The following is a 19,411-nucleotide window of genomic DNA, read 5'->3' as shown; positions in this document are numbered from 1 at the left end:
ATATGTCACGACAAAATAATCTCTAAATCATTAGGATATGTAAAAGCATCCCGAAGTTATTAATGAATTAAGTGAAACAGGTCAAATTCATAAAATTTGGCCTGGTCCACTGGGTCATTTTGGGCTTGGTCCTTAAGGGGTTAATTAGGTTCTTAGCAAACCATTTGATTAAACAGAGTGTATACCATCTCACCATATTAAGGTGACCTCAGAGAGATGGTTCCTAACATTGGGCTAATACTAAGCTTACAAAACTGGGCATAAAGGATCCAATAAACTCTGTTTACAACACCCACGGGAGATGGGCTGAGCACTGAGACAAAAACAGAAAAACGCAACAGAAACCTTCAAGTGCTAGGTAATCCTGCTCTCTCCTTCTCTGTTAATGAACCACCATATATAGAGGGTGAGGAGGAGGTACCGACATCTGAACTCACCTTGGACCGGGATGTGTTTCTCCTGACTTTGCTTCTTTATGCCATTTGTTGTAGAAATCTCACACTTATAATTCCCAGAATCTTCCAGGTCAGTGCTCTGCACTTTATATTCTCTAGATGAACCAGGCTCCTGAACCTTCCTCCCGTCTCTGCAGAAGGTATACTGCAGATCTTTAGTCCTTCTGTATGAGCTTAGACTTGTGTCACATGTCAGGGTCATGGGACCTCCTTCTACTACCGGGTAAGGATCCACTTGTATTTGTGGCGTTGAGAAAATCTCTGGAGAAAATAAAAATTTTAAAAACACTGTGTGCAAAATGAGGCCAGGTGTAAGCGTAATAGAGTACATATTAGTGAAAGATTCAGACCATCAATCATGTTAACCTAAGCACTGCAGGCTGTACAATAGGCCCGATTGTCCATCAGAACATGACAGAATTAACTACTTCCCTACCAGGGCATGGTAGGGCAGATTGAAATGCACTTAACTTAACCCTTTAAGGACCAGGCCAATTTTCTATTTTTTCCTCCTTGTGCTGAAAAGGTTATAGTAGTTGTACTTTTTCATCTTGAGACCCACATGAGCCCTTATTTTTGTGCCACTAATTGTACTTTGCAATGACATACTTAATTTTGCATAAAGTATGCTGCAAGTCCCAACACTCACCATGGGCACGGGAAGAGGTAAGTTTCTACTTGAAATCAATTTTTTCCCCTGCTGGCTGCAACATTTTAGAAATTGCTAGACTTTTCCTTTAACTCATTTAGCTAGTTGACTTGATATTGTGGGGAAGTTATCACATAAAATAAATGAGGATATATATTATATGGGGCAACAGAAACACAAACAAGCATATTCATTGAGGTAAATTGGCATATATACATTAAAGTAGGATATGTGGGACTAAAGGTCTCTGTACACTTTCAATTACTAACGGCCAAATGATTGTTTGTCCGTCACTTATCTCTTCCGTCTGGCCTCGGTCTTCCCCATACACAGGAACGTTTTGCACAGCAAAGCAATCCTGTGTTCTCTATGGGAAGTGGTTAGCTATCCCTCCGAGAACAAAGAGGTTGAACATTGATTTTCCATCATGCCTGACCCCTATCTCCACCACAATCGGGAGAGCCCCATAGACCTTATACCAACACCCGAACTGGCTGCAAGCAGTAGGTATGGCTGGCAAAACTATAAGGTGTATCTCAATCTATAAGGTGTATGTCAATCTCAAGAACAGTAAAGCAGTTGGATTAGATTCCTCCTAAGTGGATTGGGGAGGATATTGGGGATCAGAAAAAAATGAAGGAAACTCACCTTGGATTTGTATATACTCCTTTTGACTTAATTTCTTCTTAGTATTGTCTCTTGCAGAAACCTCACAGTTGTAGGTTGCAGAATCATTCAGATGAGCCAACTGAAGTTCATATTGCTTAGATGAACTGGGTCCCTGAACCTTCTTCCCATCTTTATAGAAGGTATACTGCAGTTCTGTAGTGCTTCTGGACTGGCTAAGGCTTGTGTCACATGTCAAGATCATGCGGTCCCCCTCCAGTACTGAATGTGGGGTCACCCTCATTATTGGAGTAGAGAAAAGCTCTGGAGGAAACGAGAAATTTATTAACAACATAAAAAATTAAATCAACAAAAAATTTGGCAGGGTAAGTACACATTGGAAAACTTTGATGGTGCGAAGGAGATATTTTTCTTAAAGGGAAATTATCTGTGCTGCCAGTTTCCCGGGGCCGATCACATGGGCGGTGCCTATCTAAAAGTAGGTAGGAAGAGGAAGCCGGATGTGTGGACTTTAAAGGGTTTATCAGATGATAGAAAAAAAGGGGGATACTCGCCCGATCCCCCTTCTCTTTCTTTTGATGGCCCCTGCTGATCAGCATTTTCTGTTCCCGTCCCATAAGAAAAGCATGCTTGGAAAATTACTATCTAGAGCAGTGACACCTCTCAGCCATTGATTGGATTGTGTTGAGCTGGAGACAAGAAAATACTGATAAGGGGGCACCATGGATGTCAAAGCGGCACTGGTGAGTAGAGTATCATTTATATACTGTGACTGCAAGTTGTGGCAACATCTTAATCACTAGAACAGGAAGTTGGAGACACTCACCTTGAATCTGGAAATATTCTTCTTGACTTATTTTCTTCAGACCATTTCTTGTGGAAACCTCACACTTATAATTTTCTGAATCACCCAAATGATTAAGAAAAAATTGATATTTCTTAGATGAACTGGGTCCCTTAACCTTCCTTCCGTCTCTGTAGAAGGTATACTGCAGGTCTATACTCTCTCTGATCGGGCTAAGGCTCGTGTCACATGTCAAAGTCACAAGATCCCCGTCCACTACTGGATATGGGGTCACCACCATCTTTGGAGTAGAAAAACGCTCTGGAAGAAACCAGAAAGTTTTTAATAACTTTGGGAGGTAAATTAGATTAATAGTAATATAAAATAGTGGATATATGAAATGAATATTAGAATTTAGAAAACCTTGATGGGTTAATGGAGACAAGTATGATGTATGATGATGGAACCTATTCAACCCTAATGGTCTAAGCAGTGGGGATGTATAAAGGGCCACATTGCATATAACAACATAAAAGCAAAAATGTCTTCTCTGTTGGGACATGAGTATGGATTATCTGGAAAAAAAACAAATCCTGTATAAAACAGCAATAGGTATGGATGCATTGTTGTACCTAACAAGATTGACTGTGGGCCAAGCTTGGAAGTGGACTCTAAGGGCCACATGTATCATCCTGCGAACGGATGATTTTCGGCGGAAAGTACCGATTTGCGTATTTTTTTTATACGCAAATGGCCGATTTGCGAATAAAATATTCGCAAATCTGCACTTTCCAACGAGTACGCCAGGGGGGCGGAAAGGGGGCGTGTAGTGGGCGGAACAGAGGGCGCGCGATTTACCATCCGTTCCGCCCAAATATACGCCGAAAACCTACTCCAGTCCTCAGCTGGCGTAGGTTTTCGGCGATGCGCACCGGCGCGCACGGGATTTATGTAGAGGCAGTCGGCCTCTACATAAATCTCATAAGCGCCGGAGCTGCGGGGGCATTTTTAAGTCCGGCGTAAAAAACGCCGGACTTAATAAATGCCCCCCTAAGTATCTTCCAGTTTTTAACCCTTTATTCCACTCCAGGATGGGGAAGCTTGATGTATTTGCTAGAGAATACCAAGTTGCTACCAGTTCAAGCCAATGGACCAGGTGACACCAGTGCAAATAATGTAGGCATCAGGCATAGGTGATATAATGGTCCAGGCATGGGTTGTGGAATCTCAGATTCAGGGTTAGCAATTCTGGTCATACACATCAGAATTTTATGGTAAAAAAGGGTCAGACAGAGAGAGAGAGAGAGAGAGAGAGAGAGAGAGAGAGTTGGGAGGTCAGCAAACATCACCTGTGTTATGCGTGTAATGCCTAACATGGCACAATATACAGCTTTATGCATTTTTCATAAAGGTAAGTACTTTATGGTGCACATGTAGTAAACTAGTGATACTTTATCCTTGCTGCCAGCTGCCGATGGCTATGGAGTCTCCCGGTAGAAGCAGAAAGTTCTTGGTTTGTAGAAGGCCAAATTGTGGTGTAGTGTATGCCATATAAAGCTTTAATTCCTTCCTCATGAGATTAAATAGAGACAACGCTGGGGGGGTAACCTTTACGTGGCTTACTCGTTTCCTTTTCATTACAAGTCATGTGACTTTTCATCATGTGATTCCAGGATTTCTATTAAAGTATTGGGGGAAAAATATGCCAATTTGCACATATCGAACCGGTGTAAGGTAGAATTGTCTTAGTTGCCCCTAGCAACCGATCAGATTCCTACTTTCATTTTTCAAAGAATCTGTAAGGAATGAAAAGTGGAATCTGATTGGTTGCTAAAGGCAACAAGACAATTCTACTTTACACCAGTTTGATAAATCTCCCCCAAGGCGCTTGGTATGTTGTGGCACACATGTACTATAGAGATAAACTATAGAAGTACAAAGCGAACAGGTGCAGGGCACTATAGTTAGGCATGGGTGGGAAGTATGAAGATTAGGTAGGTCATTCTATGTTTATTCTCACCTTGAATCTGGATATAATTCTCCTGGCTGGACTTCCTCACACCATTGATTAATGATACCTCACACATATAAGTCCCAGAATCACTCAGATGAGCCACTTCACGTTCATATTTCTCAGATAATCCTGGTCCCTTAATCCTTCCCTCATTTCTATAGAAGGTGAACTGTAATTCCGTATCCCTTCTGTATGGGCTTGTGTCACATGACAGGGTCATATAATCTCCTTCTACTACCGGATATGGGGTCACCTTCAATTCCAATGTAGAGATAAGCTCTAATGGAAACAAAAACAAAAATAAGAGAATCTTCTTTACATTTTTTTAATTTATTTTTATTTTTATAACACCAATAGGAATAGAGGCAGGTTAATGAAGATTAGAGGGGGTGACAAATAGAGGCAGGATGACATGAAGCATGACAGTGGCTATGGGCATTGTAAGGTTAACACTGGTCTCACCAGGAAGTCATGAATTAGTTAAGGATTTCAGATAGTTAAAGGGGTATTCCGGTTAGGTAACATAACCACCCCTTCTCCTGGAGCCTAGCATTTCCTTCCATACATGTTATTATCTATTCAGTCTCCTTCCTCCAGTTCTGAGCTGCTGTTTTCTGCTGAAGACACAAAAATCTGTGCTTAAGCTGTTCTCTCTGTCTCCGCTCTGATCTCCCCCTCTCTTCCATGATGGCTCATGTAAACCTTGTCCCTGGCCGGCTGTCTCTACACTCTGTAATGCCTGGCAGGAATACCCCTTTAACATGGCACATGGAAATAATCTGATGCAGTAACAAGGGACTCTTGAGAAAGTGAATGAATACATCCACACTGTAGTAAAGCTTGGATAGGAAATACAGAGTATGTTATTCATTTGGTGTTTGATCTTACCCTCAATCTGGATGTATTTCGCCTGACTTGCCTTTCTCACACCAATTTTTAATGAAACCTCACACATATAAGTCCCAGAATCACTCGGGCGAGCCACTCCAAGTTCATATGTGTCAAAAAATCCTGGTCCTTGAATTCTTCTCCCATCTCTATAAAAGGTGAACTGCAATTCTAGATGCCTTCTGTATCGGCTTAGACTTGTGTCACATGACAGGGTCATGTAATCTCCTTCTTCTATCAGATGGGGAGTCACCACCAATTCTGGTGTAGAGAAAAGCTCTAATGGAAACAAAAAAAATCATTAAAGACGCTCTTTTGTTTTCTTATTAACATTTCTTATTACTATTATTTACTGTTGTAAGAAAAAAAAATCTCAAAATAAGTTTAACCCCTCATTGCCTAAAAGAAAATCTTTTTCATAATTGCATTCTAAGATGTATAGTTTTTTTGTTTTTTTTAATCAGTATTTTGTTTTTTAGCGGGCCAAGTTCTACTTTTTAATTGCACTATATGGGGCTCATATAACTTACTGGTTGAAATGTATTAATTTTTAGGGAGACAATAAAAAATAATTTTGTTTTAGTATGATTACAGCAATTCCTCGAAAAAATTCCAAACAATTTTTTTTTTACTAGTTTGGCACAATGAAAACTTCCTTTTAGGTGGGTTCACACATAGTAAAGTAGACTGTCATTCCCGGCGCTTTAGTAGGTTTGCATAGTCACAGCAGAATTTCATCCCACTGTGAGTATGTAAACGTCCCCCCCCCCCCTCGATCTCCTGCGGCCCGGTGAATACATTACCGGCCCATGCTCCAGCCTGCTTCTGTAGCTCCTAGTATCCTGACACCCCGCTCAGACAATCAGTGGCTGCAGCGAGACAGCGAGACGAATCTGACCTGGTGATATGTCCCTATTGCACAGGAGGCGCCAAGAAGGAGGGTATGTGTCTTATCTCCCTCCTCAGCACTGTTCCAGCGCAGTTAATAGTTTGCTCCATAGTCTAGTGAAACCGTTAAGGGCACCGAGCCACCCGTTAAGAGCAATGCCCCTCTCCATAGCGCTGATCCGCCCCCGATCGACCCGCCCCTTTCTAATCATAATATGGGGGCGGGCAGTGCTTAACAGTCTCAACAGACTGTGGAGCAAACAACTAAGTGCAGAGAATGGTGCAGAGGAGGAAAGTAAAAGACATACCTTCCTCCTCTGCGTCTCCTGTGCAGTAGGGACATATCACCAGGTTAGATTCGTTAATGACCACATTACCTGGTCACAGTAGTGACACACATGGATGGTGCTAGAATAAAACAGGTGACAATAATCAACTAATGATGGTAAGTGCGCATTACATGAGCAGAAAAAAAAGAAAAGTTGCCCAGATATGTCCAAAGTTTAGTCATGAGAATATGTTTTATCATAATTCTTAGCTGGGTGAAGTGCATTATGATCTAGGAAACACATCACTTTAGTCAGGTTCCAGCCAAGGAGTTAAAGAAGTCTGGCCTCAGCTATATTCTCACAGGTGGCAGAGGCAGGAGAGAGAAACTAATTGAAGCCTTGCTTACCTCTCCCCACGAAGAGCCATGTGATAAGTCCTGGAACCCCCTGCCGGAAGGCATTTTCCCCTGAGTTGTGGTGACGCCATGACTTTGGGGAAAATGCCTGCCCCAGCTGATGTACAGCCCGCTAAGCCAATCTGGCAGGGGTCCTGGAGTGGCGAGCCGGCACTGAAGAAGTACGAGGTGATGTTAGTTATTACCCTTTTTCCCCCCATGCCCCTGCCCTTTAAAAAAAAAAACAAACAAAAAAAAAACAGAGGTTGGACTTCTTTAAGTACGCTGCTTGGTGTACTTAAGTGTGCTTAACTTGACCATAGCTCAGTAGGTCTCAGGACTGAATTCCAATGCAACTGTAACTTTTGACATGTCTACTCAACCTGTCAAATAAAAAGCAAAGTAACAGTTTAAACATACAGTACCAATATTGTTATCTCTCAGCTCTTATGATTTTATGTATGTGCCGTTTTAACATAATAAAGTAATCTTACCTCCCCGACTCAAGTGCTGCCGACGCAATCACCACCTTAATCCTGCCTTTCCATCCTATACATCACGGCACATTGCAGGCCCGCCCAGCCAATAATCGGCTGCAGCAAAGTACCGCCTCAGTCGCTGATTGGCTGGACAGGCCTGTAACATCACGGCCCCAGCATCTGGAAGCAGATGAACAGGGGATGGAGGGGCAGGATTATGGTGGCGATTGTGGCGTCGACACTCGAGTCGGGGAGGTAAGATTACTTTATTATGTAAGAACAGCCCATGCCTGGCCATATTGTAAAAAAAAAAAAACCTTACCCGTTATACCTCTTCAAATAAAACTGTTTTTGGAAATCATATTGTTCGGATTGGCATATAACTTAAATTAGGTGTCTACTACATTTGGAATCACCAATGGATCCAATGTGATTTGAGCTGAAAGTTGAGGCTGATGAGCAGCATCTACTATATGATATGTCCAGGTGTTACAGTATCATGGATAGCCCCTAGAGCAGGCATGTCCAAAGTCCGGCCGGAGGGCCATTTGCGGCCCGCGTTCCGAACTTTTACGGCCCCCCCGGTATCCAGCTTGCTATTATCTGCCTGTGTTATAAAGCATATAGCATGTAGCATGTAAAATGGTCGGCCCTCGCACATGTTCACTTTATCAAATTTGGCACTCTTCGAAAAAAGTTTGGACATGCCTGCCCTAGAGGAACAGTGATCATTCTACTATGAAACGCTATGAAGAGTTGTGCATACCAATAGCACAACAACTAACCAAGGTTAGTGTACAGTACTTGATTTGGCACAATACTCCCATTATCAGTTGGTCTTGCACTAGGGTACCCCTCTTCCCTTTACTTGCGTTTTATAATACATGTTTTTAAAGGGGAACAATCAGCAGGTTAGATGAATCCCTTTCTGGTCCAGTTAGCAGTTGTATCCACGGCCCAGAGGACCATTAGGAGCTTTGATGACCATAGAGAACTAATTTTCTTATAGAATTGGCGAACAAGGTACATGGTTAGTATGGAATAAAAAAAAAACACATGTCCAATGCAACCAAGGGTAGAGAATGGATTTGAAAAACATTATAAAAGGCCGTATAAAAATGTGGGGTATATGAGGAATGCTTGTACCAAATGGGGATCATCCCAGCCAACTTAAATGGTAGTTATCATTTCACTTGGACATGCTTTCAAAACTCCGACAGGTAAGTAGTCCATACTTCTTGATATGCAAAAAAGTCTGTTGCGCCTCAGTTATGTGTCTCCAAACATGGAAGTAGCCAGATATCCCTCCAGGGTAGGACCTAGAAAAGGGATGGCTCCTGTACAGAGAACACCAAATCCACCATATTACGTGGCTTTTTCAGTCAGTATCCAACTCAATTAGGAGTCTGGCGATATGACCAGGGAAATACCAAAGCCGGGTATCCATCCACAGACAGCTGTTTCGGGGTGTTGCCTCTCATCAGTGTGGAGCAGGATTCTGGCTAGGTGGGAGTACGTAAAACAGGGAGAGCAGCAAAAGAAGACACTCTCAGCTGCTGGTTAAAGGGCTCAATAAAAAAATGTAATCTTAAGTTTTGAAACAATAGGTATCACCGCATTTGAATCCCCCCCCCCACACACACACACACACTATGTAATCGGTTTGTGCCAACCAACCATCAGACTGGCAGAGGGAATCGTGTATGTAATTAAAACACTGAATGGAAATTTGTAGACAGCAAACTGCATGAATGGGGTTTCATAAGATACATAGGCACATAACAGATGTAAGTAATCACCTTTAAGCAGCCGAATCTTTGAAGTGGGTGCTGGAAAACACAAAGAACAAATACACAGTACAAGGTTATTGTTTGTTAGAACTCAAAGTGGGAAGACAGAGAGACATATGTATGTTGGCAAGAAGCTAATAAATAGATATGGATGTATCTGTAGAACGTGCATAGGTCGCTGGTGACCTTGACTCCAAAAACTCCACTGCCCCATACAATATGTGATTAATAACATTGAAGAACCTAGTGCAGATATACTATTATAGATGTATAGTTCCATAGTTTGTAACAATGGTAATTTTACAATTGTTTCAAAAATGGATCTCAACCACCGTATCAACATGATAGGTAGAACTTGATGTGCAAATATGGGTAGAACTTGATGAGCGAATACTGATCGATCTAATAGATATTCGATCAAATAGTAAGGTATTCGATTTATCAAATATTATCGAATAGTTCGCCGAATATTCAATAAATATTTGATAAGCGTTCCAATCCCCCAGCTTCCGGATTTTACCTCCAAGTGGTTGAATAGATGTTTTTCAATAATCGAATACTTGTTCCCATAAACTTTAATGGGATCAAATATTCGATCGAATATTCGGGAAATATTCGTACGAATATCGAATATTCGAATATTTCACTATTCGCTCATAACTAGTATATGGTCATCAATGAGATCTTAACCTCCGCAATCATTACATATTAACATGATGGGTAGAAAATGATATGCACAGATATAGAGGGTTTCTATAAGGTCCTATAAAGTGGAAAATCCAGTTGCAAAGCTGATTTTAAACAATTGTTAAAGGGTAACTCCGGATACATTTTTTTAAATTAAACTAGTGTCAGAAGATTTGTAAATTACTTCTATTCTAATTTTTTTTTTTTTTAAGCTCAAGTACTTATCAGTTGCTTTATTGTAGTGTCCCAGCACAGGTGTACAAAACACAGTAATCACTGAACTCAAGGAGAACAGCGAAAAAAATTCCAATGAAGTACTCAATCAAGAGTCTCCACTGATGCCCCCAAAAATTTAAATATGCAAAACAAGAGTCCGTGGAGCCTCAGTTAGAGTTACAGGTGTGCCACAAAGTTTCTTATGCACCTGGGTAAAGTAACTCAGGTTCTGACAGTGAGATGAAGGAGAGGTGTATTATGTGTTTTTACCCACTATGTGTCACTGTTGTATTTCTTGTATGACTTGTATTGAGCACAGCTGAGGGAGGTATTGGGTTAACTGTATTTGTCACATGTTGTGTTTTTTTTATCCTGTCACAGGTTGTTCTTCTTTTTCCATCCTTTTGCCTCTAGTCTCTCATCTGCACACACAGCCCCACCAATCCTATACTATAAAACCCTATAAAAAGGAGCTAGTTCCTGGTGGGAGGGACTTTTGTCAGTAGAGTTGGAGACAGACACACAGAGGGCAGTTCCTGCTGAAGTGAAGCCAGGGTCTGGCTCAGGGACCAAGAGACTTAAACGTATTTCTTCTATGTAACTACCGCTAGGATGCAGTGCTTGACCCCTCAGGAGGGAGAGATGTCCTCTGAGGAGAACCTTTTCCACACCAGGGATACCTTCTACATGACACAGGGCAGTATACCTGAGGCTAGGTACGTACCCCAGTAGGACAAAGCTGCAGTTAAAGTCTACGTATGCTACTGCAACTAACAGCTATTCTGGGAAGACTTGGAAAGTCTGCTCAACTTAGCACAGGGACCTGGATTTAGAACATAGAGATTTATATGTAAGTACAAGTATCTTCTTCTTTCGTCCACTACGCTATCCTTGCAGATACATTGAACAGGGTCCTCAAGACGCTCCTCTACCCTACTCTTACTACAAAGTCTATTACCAGTACCTCTTTCCTGCACCTGCATCCCAAAGTGTGTTATCTTGTATTGCTCTGAAGATCCTAAGTAAGCGGAAGTTAAGGTGTTTGACTCTGGTCTGCCATTATGCACCTGAACCTACACACCAGATACTAACACTTGGGCTAGCCAAACCGGCTGGCCGGGGATGGGTTTCAATGCCACTTCATGCTACCTTGACAAGTGCCCAAGTGTCCCAACACCCACAGAGCTGCCACAACACTGCATAGGCTACCCTGGCATATGTCCTGCAGGAGGTGGTGGTTTCTATCCAGTGTGACACACTGCTCTCTGCTGCCACCTCTGTCCATCTCAGGAAGTGTCCAGAGCAGTGGCAAACCCCCATAGAAAACCTTTCTTGCTCTGGAATATTCCTGACATAGACGTACAGCAGCTGTACGAGAGTAATTTTCTGACACCTGTTAATTTGAAAACATTACAGCCTAACAGTTCTACATTTTGTTTAGACTTGAAATGGTTCTAAGTCTTGTGGTTCCTAAAGATTTGAGTACATGAAACTTATCTCCTTCCCTCGGAAGCAAGATTTAAAAGGAAACATATTGAAATCCAGTGCAGAGTCGGCTGTCAATCACTCTGAGAGAAGGTGGGGGCGGGCTAAAGAATGGTTTGGGGTCAGACCGTGCCACAGACCCACCTCTGTGATTGTAAGCCCGAAAACACAGGTTCACAGACAAGCCAAAAGTGGCTACGGGATGCCCGCCTAATCGGTAGCAGCAAACTGGCAGCACAAATATTCAGTCCTGAGAACATAATAGTTTTTTCAAACACTACAATACCTGAGACTAAAGAAAGTAAAAAGTAATGTAAGTAACTCACCAGCCTTGTGTGCAGTCAGTACTGTGAAAGAGAGAAACCAAATCCCAATTACACAATAGTCTATAATAATGAGGCTCAATATAAGATATGATATTGGTTTTCCCTGTACAAAATGCGCTTACATCTAGGTCTGATAAGTTATTAGGGGTATACCAGCATATAAAACATATATAGTGCTGGGTCTAAAGCTCCTATTTCATCAGCTTCCAGTCTTCCATTGCTCATGTGTTCTGCCTAGATCAGAGACGAGAGCTTGGAGCTGAACCGCTCAGCCAATCACAGGCCAAAGTTCTGTTCCATCTCAGCCAGTGATTGACTAAACGGCAGGTCTTGGCGGGATATTGACATTCATTTTTCTACTCTCCCAGAAAATGCCATAAAACCCTTTAATTATTAAAAAGACAGATTGTTCAGAAAATGGAAAAAAATATATATATTTCACACCTTTCCCTCCCCCATTGTTTTCATGAAACGTATCCAAATTGGGTGAGTGCCTACTTCTTTCTTCTATATTTTGAGATATTGCATTATTTTCTAATCAGTCTGTATCCCTAGCTGTGTGGTTATATCGTGGGCATTTGCTGAATCGTTGTCTCCATTAAGGAGATTGCTAAACTTCCATATATTTGTTGCTGCTGGGGGCACTAGTGCCGGATTTTATCCTCCTGATTTTTTTAAAGAAATGTATATTTTTTTGGCTTCTAACTCTGAAGCACTGGATACTACTCTTACTTCAGTCCATTGATCCAGCGCTGAGATAATGTATAAGCTTTAGGAATTAGCAAATTAGAAGATACAGTCCATGGGACACTGCCCTGGGCTACAAAAAACCAACAACATTCAGCCTGTCAATTAACCCTTTCATGACCAGGCCAATTTTTATTTTTGCACTTCTGTTTTTTCCTCTTTGTGTTTGAAAGACCACAGCGCTTACAAAAAAAATATATATGTATGTATATTTGTGCGATGAAATTGAAAAATGCTTTTTTTTTTTTTTTCATTTCAGGGGGTTTCATGTTTACATCGTTCAACCGGTGGTAAAACCGACAAGTTATCTATGTTCCACACATTACAGCGATAGGCAACTTATATAACTTTTATTTCATTTCACTGCTTTAAAAAAAATTACCTTTTTTTTTCTTTTTTTAAATTGCTCTATTCCCATCCTTATAACCCTGTTTTGTTTTTTTTGCTCTATGGGGGCTGTATTTTTTGCACCATGATCTGTACTTTTTATCGGTACCTCACTTTTTGATTACTTTTTATTCAAATTTTTTTCTGGATGTCATGTGACCAAAAAATTTGAAACCGTGTGTATAAATTTTAGTATGAAGATCCAATAAAGATATTTTACTGATTAAAAAGAGGGGGTTATGTAGCCATCTAGGTTAATACTTATGATACAGAGTTCACCCTGGGTAGGATTGGAGTCTTCCTTTGAATTATTTACGTATGAGTCACAACCCAAAAAGTTAGGTCTCTTTTGGTAATAGGAAAAAGAGGAAGTTATATGAAGGAGAATGGAGAAATGTAAAATTATCTAGTAAGACACCCATAAAGTAATAGAAATGTACTGGACTTCCTCAGAAGATATACACCAGATGTTTTAAAGGGAAATAGGAGGATAAATTAAAGAAACTTCTCCTGCTCTCCAGACTGGAAATAATACAACTTCCTGCAGGACATACAGAAGCTGATAAGTACTGAAAGACTGGAGATTTTTTTTAAATAGAAGTATATTAGAAATCTCTGGCACCATTTGATTTAAAAGAATTTTTTTTTTTGTGAACTTTTCCTTTAACTTCTTTAGACTTCTATGAGCACTTTAAGATAATTGTAAGACTACTTTCTCTCTTTGCTACATGAGCATGTGCATATTTTTAAGGAATATTAGCATTATAGGAATGTGTCATCAGAGAAGGACCTATTGTTTAAATCAAGTTTTTATGTCAAACATATTTTTAAAGGAATTTTCGTTTTTTTTGGTGATTTCTTTTAACTATCTATATTATAAAATAATCCTGATATCTTGGAGTTTTTCTTTTCACAACTAGGTCTAAAACCAAGCTTAGATTTCCTGTTCTATCTGTGATGATAAGGAGGAGGCTGCTGTAAAGTGAGCTGTACAGAATTACAGCGACAGGTGACAGCAGTACATAGATAGCACCAATATAGGATAATAGCAGCAGCCTGTGGAATGATCTCTCTTAGGCTATGTTCACACAGTGTATTGTTTAAAGACAAGAACGGCCGTTGTACGAGATTAAACAACGGCGGTTCCTGCATTGAATTCTATGGGGAACAATGACCATTGTTCATGCACTGTATTGAACAATGGCCGTTTTTTTCCCTATGGCTGCACAAATATGACATGTCAATTATTTTTCAGACAATAACAACGGCCATTGTTCCTGCTCTGTCCACACAATGTATGGCGGTTCAGGCGTCCGTAGACTGCATGGACTTCATCCAAATGTGCCCGCACAAATAAAATAAAATTATGTTCCTGCAACAGATATGGTAATATCTGTGGTAGATACATGTAAAACAGCGTCCATTGTTTGACACGCCAAACAACGGCCGTTGTTTATACTTAGCCTTAGTGAACATAGCGTAAAGGTCACAGACTATGAGCAGTAGTTTTTCACATTCATCTCAAGGGGACAGATCATGTCCATAAGGCTTGCCATAAAGCGTGTCACTAAATGCTGTTAAAAATAGCGAGATGGTGGCCCCATAACAATATACAAATCTGAACTAAAATAAAAAAAAATTACAGTCAAAAATTGAAACAGATTAGAAAAAAAGATCTGGCTTTAGTCAGTAAAATAAAATCTAGGTGATACATGCCCCGTTAAGTACTAAAAAATAGTACTATGTACTTAATAGTAAAAAAAAAAAGTGCAATATAGTACCTACACAAGACTCTCAGTTCACCCCTAGGAAGAACAAAACAATTCTACAAATTTTTTTTTTTTTAAAGAACATGTGGTACTTACACAGTATAAGCAGCAGTGGGATGCCTGACATGTTGGCTTTGGACTTGGGTAAGTCAGCATTGGTTTCCTTGTCTGAATGCAGAAGCTATAAATCTCTAAGAATTTGTTGTAAAGAGAATTTTTTTTAGTCATCTACTGTACATATACTGCCCTGCGATTCTCACTTCCTCTAGGAGGATGTAGGCGGTGATAGGCTATGTGCATTCAGCTTCTAGTGCTGATACAGAGATAGGCAAAAAATGGAAGACAATTTTACACATTTTATGGACTTAGACTAGACTTAGTCTAGTTTATGGACTTGGACTTAGACTTAGTCCTAGACTATGTAAAAAAATAAAATAAATAAAAAAGAGAGAAAGAGAGGGAGAGAGAGAGAGAGAGAGAGAGAGAGAGAGAAAAGCCGGAGGTAAATAAATCTAAAATAATGTCCTCTATAACTGGATTATAAATATCTGCCCTGAATTCAATGGAATGATAGTCCCCCTAATATGCATAGGGGGACATTTATAAAGACCGGCGTACTCATATACTGATTTTAAATAAAGCCCCATGTCCCTTCTTTCCCAGCCCAATTTACTAAGAGACACATGTGTAAATCATGATTAATCAGGTGCGAGATGAGGCCACACCTCCTCCTCGCCTTGCTGCCCCCCCTCTCCTGCTCACAGGGGATACGGCAAGCATATTTTTAACAATATTCAGGGGACCTTCAATAATAGCCACACCCAAAAGGGTGTTGAAAACGGCCATCATTCACCCTGAACTCACATAATGTACCAACCGCCATCATTGCAATTACAGCCACCAAAGTGTGTTATGTGACGACTGTTATTTTGAGGATCAAATAACGGTAGTTGAAAATCGCTGTGTGAACATCGTCCTATTCTGGCAATTCCCTGATCTGGGCTGGAAGTCAGTAAGCCAAAGTTCTGTCTCCGACTTCTGTACTTTATCAGCCTTCAACTCCAGCTTTAACTTCGGCTCTGACTCCGACACCTTCATAAATGGCCGATAATTAGTAATAACAAATTGACAACCCCAACAAAAGACCTGCCAATTATATCCTAAAAGCAAATTTGGAAGTTCACTCTAAGTCATAGAAACATAGAAGATTGTTGCAGAAGAAGACCACTGTGTCCATCCAGTCTGCCCTTTGAGTATTTCCTTTCTTATTATATTAGGATAGATATATGTTTATCCAAGGAATGTTTAAATTCTGTTATTGTCCTAAGTTATGATGGGAGGCCATGTGTAATGGGAGGCCATGTGCATCAACTAGAGAAAGTCATATGGGTATGTGAAAAAAGTTGGTTAAGAAGATATTTTTGTGGGTTCAACAAAAAGTCCTAATTATTAGATAGCTGAAATGTAGTGTAAATGCCAATAGGAAGGCACTGAGCCAGTTTATCTACTGTTAGCTCGACCGCACGTTGTAGGGAGGGGAATCTGGTTTAGGTTTTGCTTGGACACCTCTGGTTGTGAAAGTTTGGTTCTATTGCCATATTTATCCTCTAGATTTGGTTTTGTTCTGTATTTATCCTCTAAACCAAGTTAAGTATGGTCTATATGCTGTACGATTTTAATTTTTTTTACTGTATGAATGCGCTAGGCCTGGTTCTGTTTCTGTATAGATGCTTGAGGTTTGGTTCTGTTTCTGTATGAATGCTCAAGGCTTGGTTCTGTTTCTTTATGGATGCTTCTTCCCCCACCCTCCAGCTGCAGATTGACAGGTGACTGTCTATATTCAGCATGGATAGGTAACTGCCAATCAGCCAATGGGCGGAGTTTTCTGCTTTCATGAATATCCAGGAATACAGAGCTCATGCACATAATGGAGATGACTATTTATTATCCATGTTATTCAGGTGGATATCTCTGGATCAGCTGCACAGAACAATGTAAGTGATACATCATTCTGTTCAGCTTCTCTGTCACTAGTTTATGCAGCGACAGCATAAACCTGCTGACAGGGTCTCTTTAAATTCCTCTTAAGTAACAAATGTTGACAAAGCAAAAAAAAAGGATGTAAGAAAGCAGAAAACCAGGCATTTTTTGTATTAGAAAGGGTACATAGCTACAAAAAATCCCCAGTAAGAGAATTAGTATTGGATTGGAGTATAGGATGCTTTTGCCCTGGTTAGTGGTTGAAGATTTCTAGAAATCTCATTCACGTCACTGGCACTGTAATAAACTACCGATTTCCCAATGCAAATTCAGAAATGTATCAGTGTGCCCATGTAATGGGAGGGAGAAGATAAGCCCACTGCTTTGCCTGCACAAATGAAAAAATGGCTAGTAGTCTGTCGGGCCGTCGGCCTTCTCTACATAAGACTCCTTAAAATAAAAAGGGGTATGAGGGTAAAAAATGTGTAGATAGCAAATGTGGCAACACAGCAAAAAAAAACACCGAATGGCAATATTACACAACGGGCACAGCGAAGGACAAATTTGCACAAGCAAAAAAAAATAATAATAATTTTTGCTGTTTACAAAATGTATTTATCTATTTATGAAGCATCTGCCTCATAAGGGTATTTGCCTTCCTCTGGATCAACACAGTAGGGCTACTGTAGGTTAAACTTGATGGACTCTTGTCTTTTTTTTCCAGCTTTATTAACTATGTTACTAAGTAATTGAACGTGGGGAAAAATCTATGACATTAATAAAAAATAATTATGCTTTTGGTATTAATAATAATATATTGTAATTGTGGTGATTCCATCAATTTGTCCAGGGGTTGTATCTCTCATGGGGCCATGTCCTATAGGTACACTATCACTACTGTGCTTAAAGGAGAAGACCGGCGAAAATTTTTATTGAAGTATTGTATTGCCCCCCAAAAGTTATACAAATCACCAATATACACTTATTATGGGAAATGCTTATAAAGTGCTTTTTCTTCCTGCACTTACTACTGCTGCATACTACCGCTCCCGTTTCTGACCATTTCCTGGTTAGAGAGGAGACTTGGGACGTTACGTGTCCGGCCCGCTCCGCTAGTCAGAGGCAATACCCTGTTACAGCCACTGACTGGATGAGCAGGTATGAAACGTTACGTCTCAGGTCCCCTCTCTAACCAGGAAGTGGGGATCAGAACCTAGGACAGAGGGACCAGAAAGGCGGTATGTGGCCATCAGTGCTGGAGCCAGGGAGGTAAGTGCATGTTATTTTTTTTCATCCTCCCCTCCCTGGCCCTTTTGAAAAAATCTCCCTACCCGGACTTCTTCTTTAACTAATAAAAATGTAAGGTTGGAAACAGCTCTCTAAACCTGATCTAATATGATAACGTATAACAACACTATGTGGTTTACCTTTCACAGAGATCACGGCATCATCCAAATACATTTCTGTAGGATTATTATAGAATTTTTTTCACACCTGTATAGGCCAGTGTCATTGTTAAAAACTCTATCAAGATGTAACACTGAATCTTTAAGGGATGATTGTATGACCTGGTCGTCCTTGTACAATGTGACAACTCGGATGTTTTAAGCATTTCCAGGATATGTAGGACATCTAAGATGAATTGAGTCTCCTTCATAAACAAATGGGGGGACCTGCAGGATCACAAAGTCTGGAATAAAAGTCTGAACTTAGTCTTATTTCAGCACTTTCTGTGTTCCACCACAACCATCTGGGTTCCAGCTAGCCTTGTCCTGGGCTGCTTATAGTTAGTCTGAGGGGTGATGGACAGATGCCTTCACCACTCATCCTTTTCCTTGCCAGTCTGTGTTATGTCTGGCTGCTCCAATCACGCTGTAGATCAGGACTTTACACCCTACATGCTTCAGTTACACAACAATATAGATAATGTACTATTGCCTAGGTCAATAGTACAAGTAAATATAAGTAACTTTGTGATATATATTATCACAGAAAAATGCTTCTTCTCCTGTAATTTCAAACAAACTATAGTGAGCAAAAGAAACTTATCTTATCAGACAAAAATGTTAAGGTGTTTCCATTAGTTTTGTGACAACATTCTTTGTGATCTAATAAGTAATGAATAATGAAGATTATGACCAAATAGTGTATGTAATATATCATAACATATTAAAATACCATGGCCCCAGGCACTATGAAACTTATAAAGAGATCTCCATTGTTCTGGTGACCTAGTATCTATTGTTAGGCTATGTTCACACTACGTGTGTTTCGTACTAGTCATGGCCATTGTTGATGATTTGCAACAACGGCCGTGATTACTACGGAACTTACGTAGTGCTCCCGTGTATGGAATCCTGGCCGGAGTGTATACACATAGAATGCACTCCGCCCAGGATCGCTAGCGGCCCCGCAAAAACTGACATGTCAGTTTTGTGCGGCCACTATTCATTGAAAAGCGACCGCAAAGAACCTGTCATTGCACTGCAACCTAGAACTCACTGAGCAGCTGTTTCTGGTGTAATGTCTATGAAATGGTTCTTAACTGTCCACACTGACCATATCAACAATGTAGA

The 19,411-nt window shown here is 40.4% G+C and overlaps 1 protein-coding gene across 1 annotated transcript; it reads right to left on the bottom strand.

Moving 5' to 3' along the window:
• Nucleotides 1-197: 197 nt before the first annotated feature.
• On the bottom strand, nt 198-18,296 carry LOC138770426 (Fc receptor-like protein 6). The gene is made up of 7 exons (XM_069949530.1): nt 18,263-18,296; nt 5,418-5,696; nt 4,536-4,808; nt 2,558-2,836; nt 1,753-2,034; nt 438-716; nt 198-313 (listed from the first exon to the last, which is right to left on the bottom strand). The coding sequence occupies exons 1-7, from the start codon at nt 18,294-18,296 to the stop codon at nt 198-200; spliced, it is 1,542 nt and encodes a 513-aa protein (XP_069805631.1).
• Nucleotides 18,297-19,411: the final 1,115 nt, after the last annotated feature.

This window comes from Dendropsophus ebraccatus, chromosome 13 (assembly GCF_027789765.1).
Source record: "Dendropsophus ebraccatus isolate aDenEbr1 chromosome 13, aDenEbr1.pat, whole genome shotgun sequence".
NCBI classification, from domain to species: domain Eukaryota; kingdom Metazoa; phylum Chordata; class Amphibia; order Anura; family Hylidae; genus Dendropsophus; species Dendropsophus ebraccatus.
This window is presented reverse-complemented; position numbering and strand designations above follow the sequence as displayed.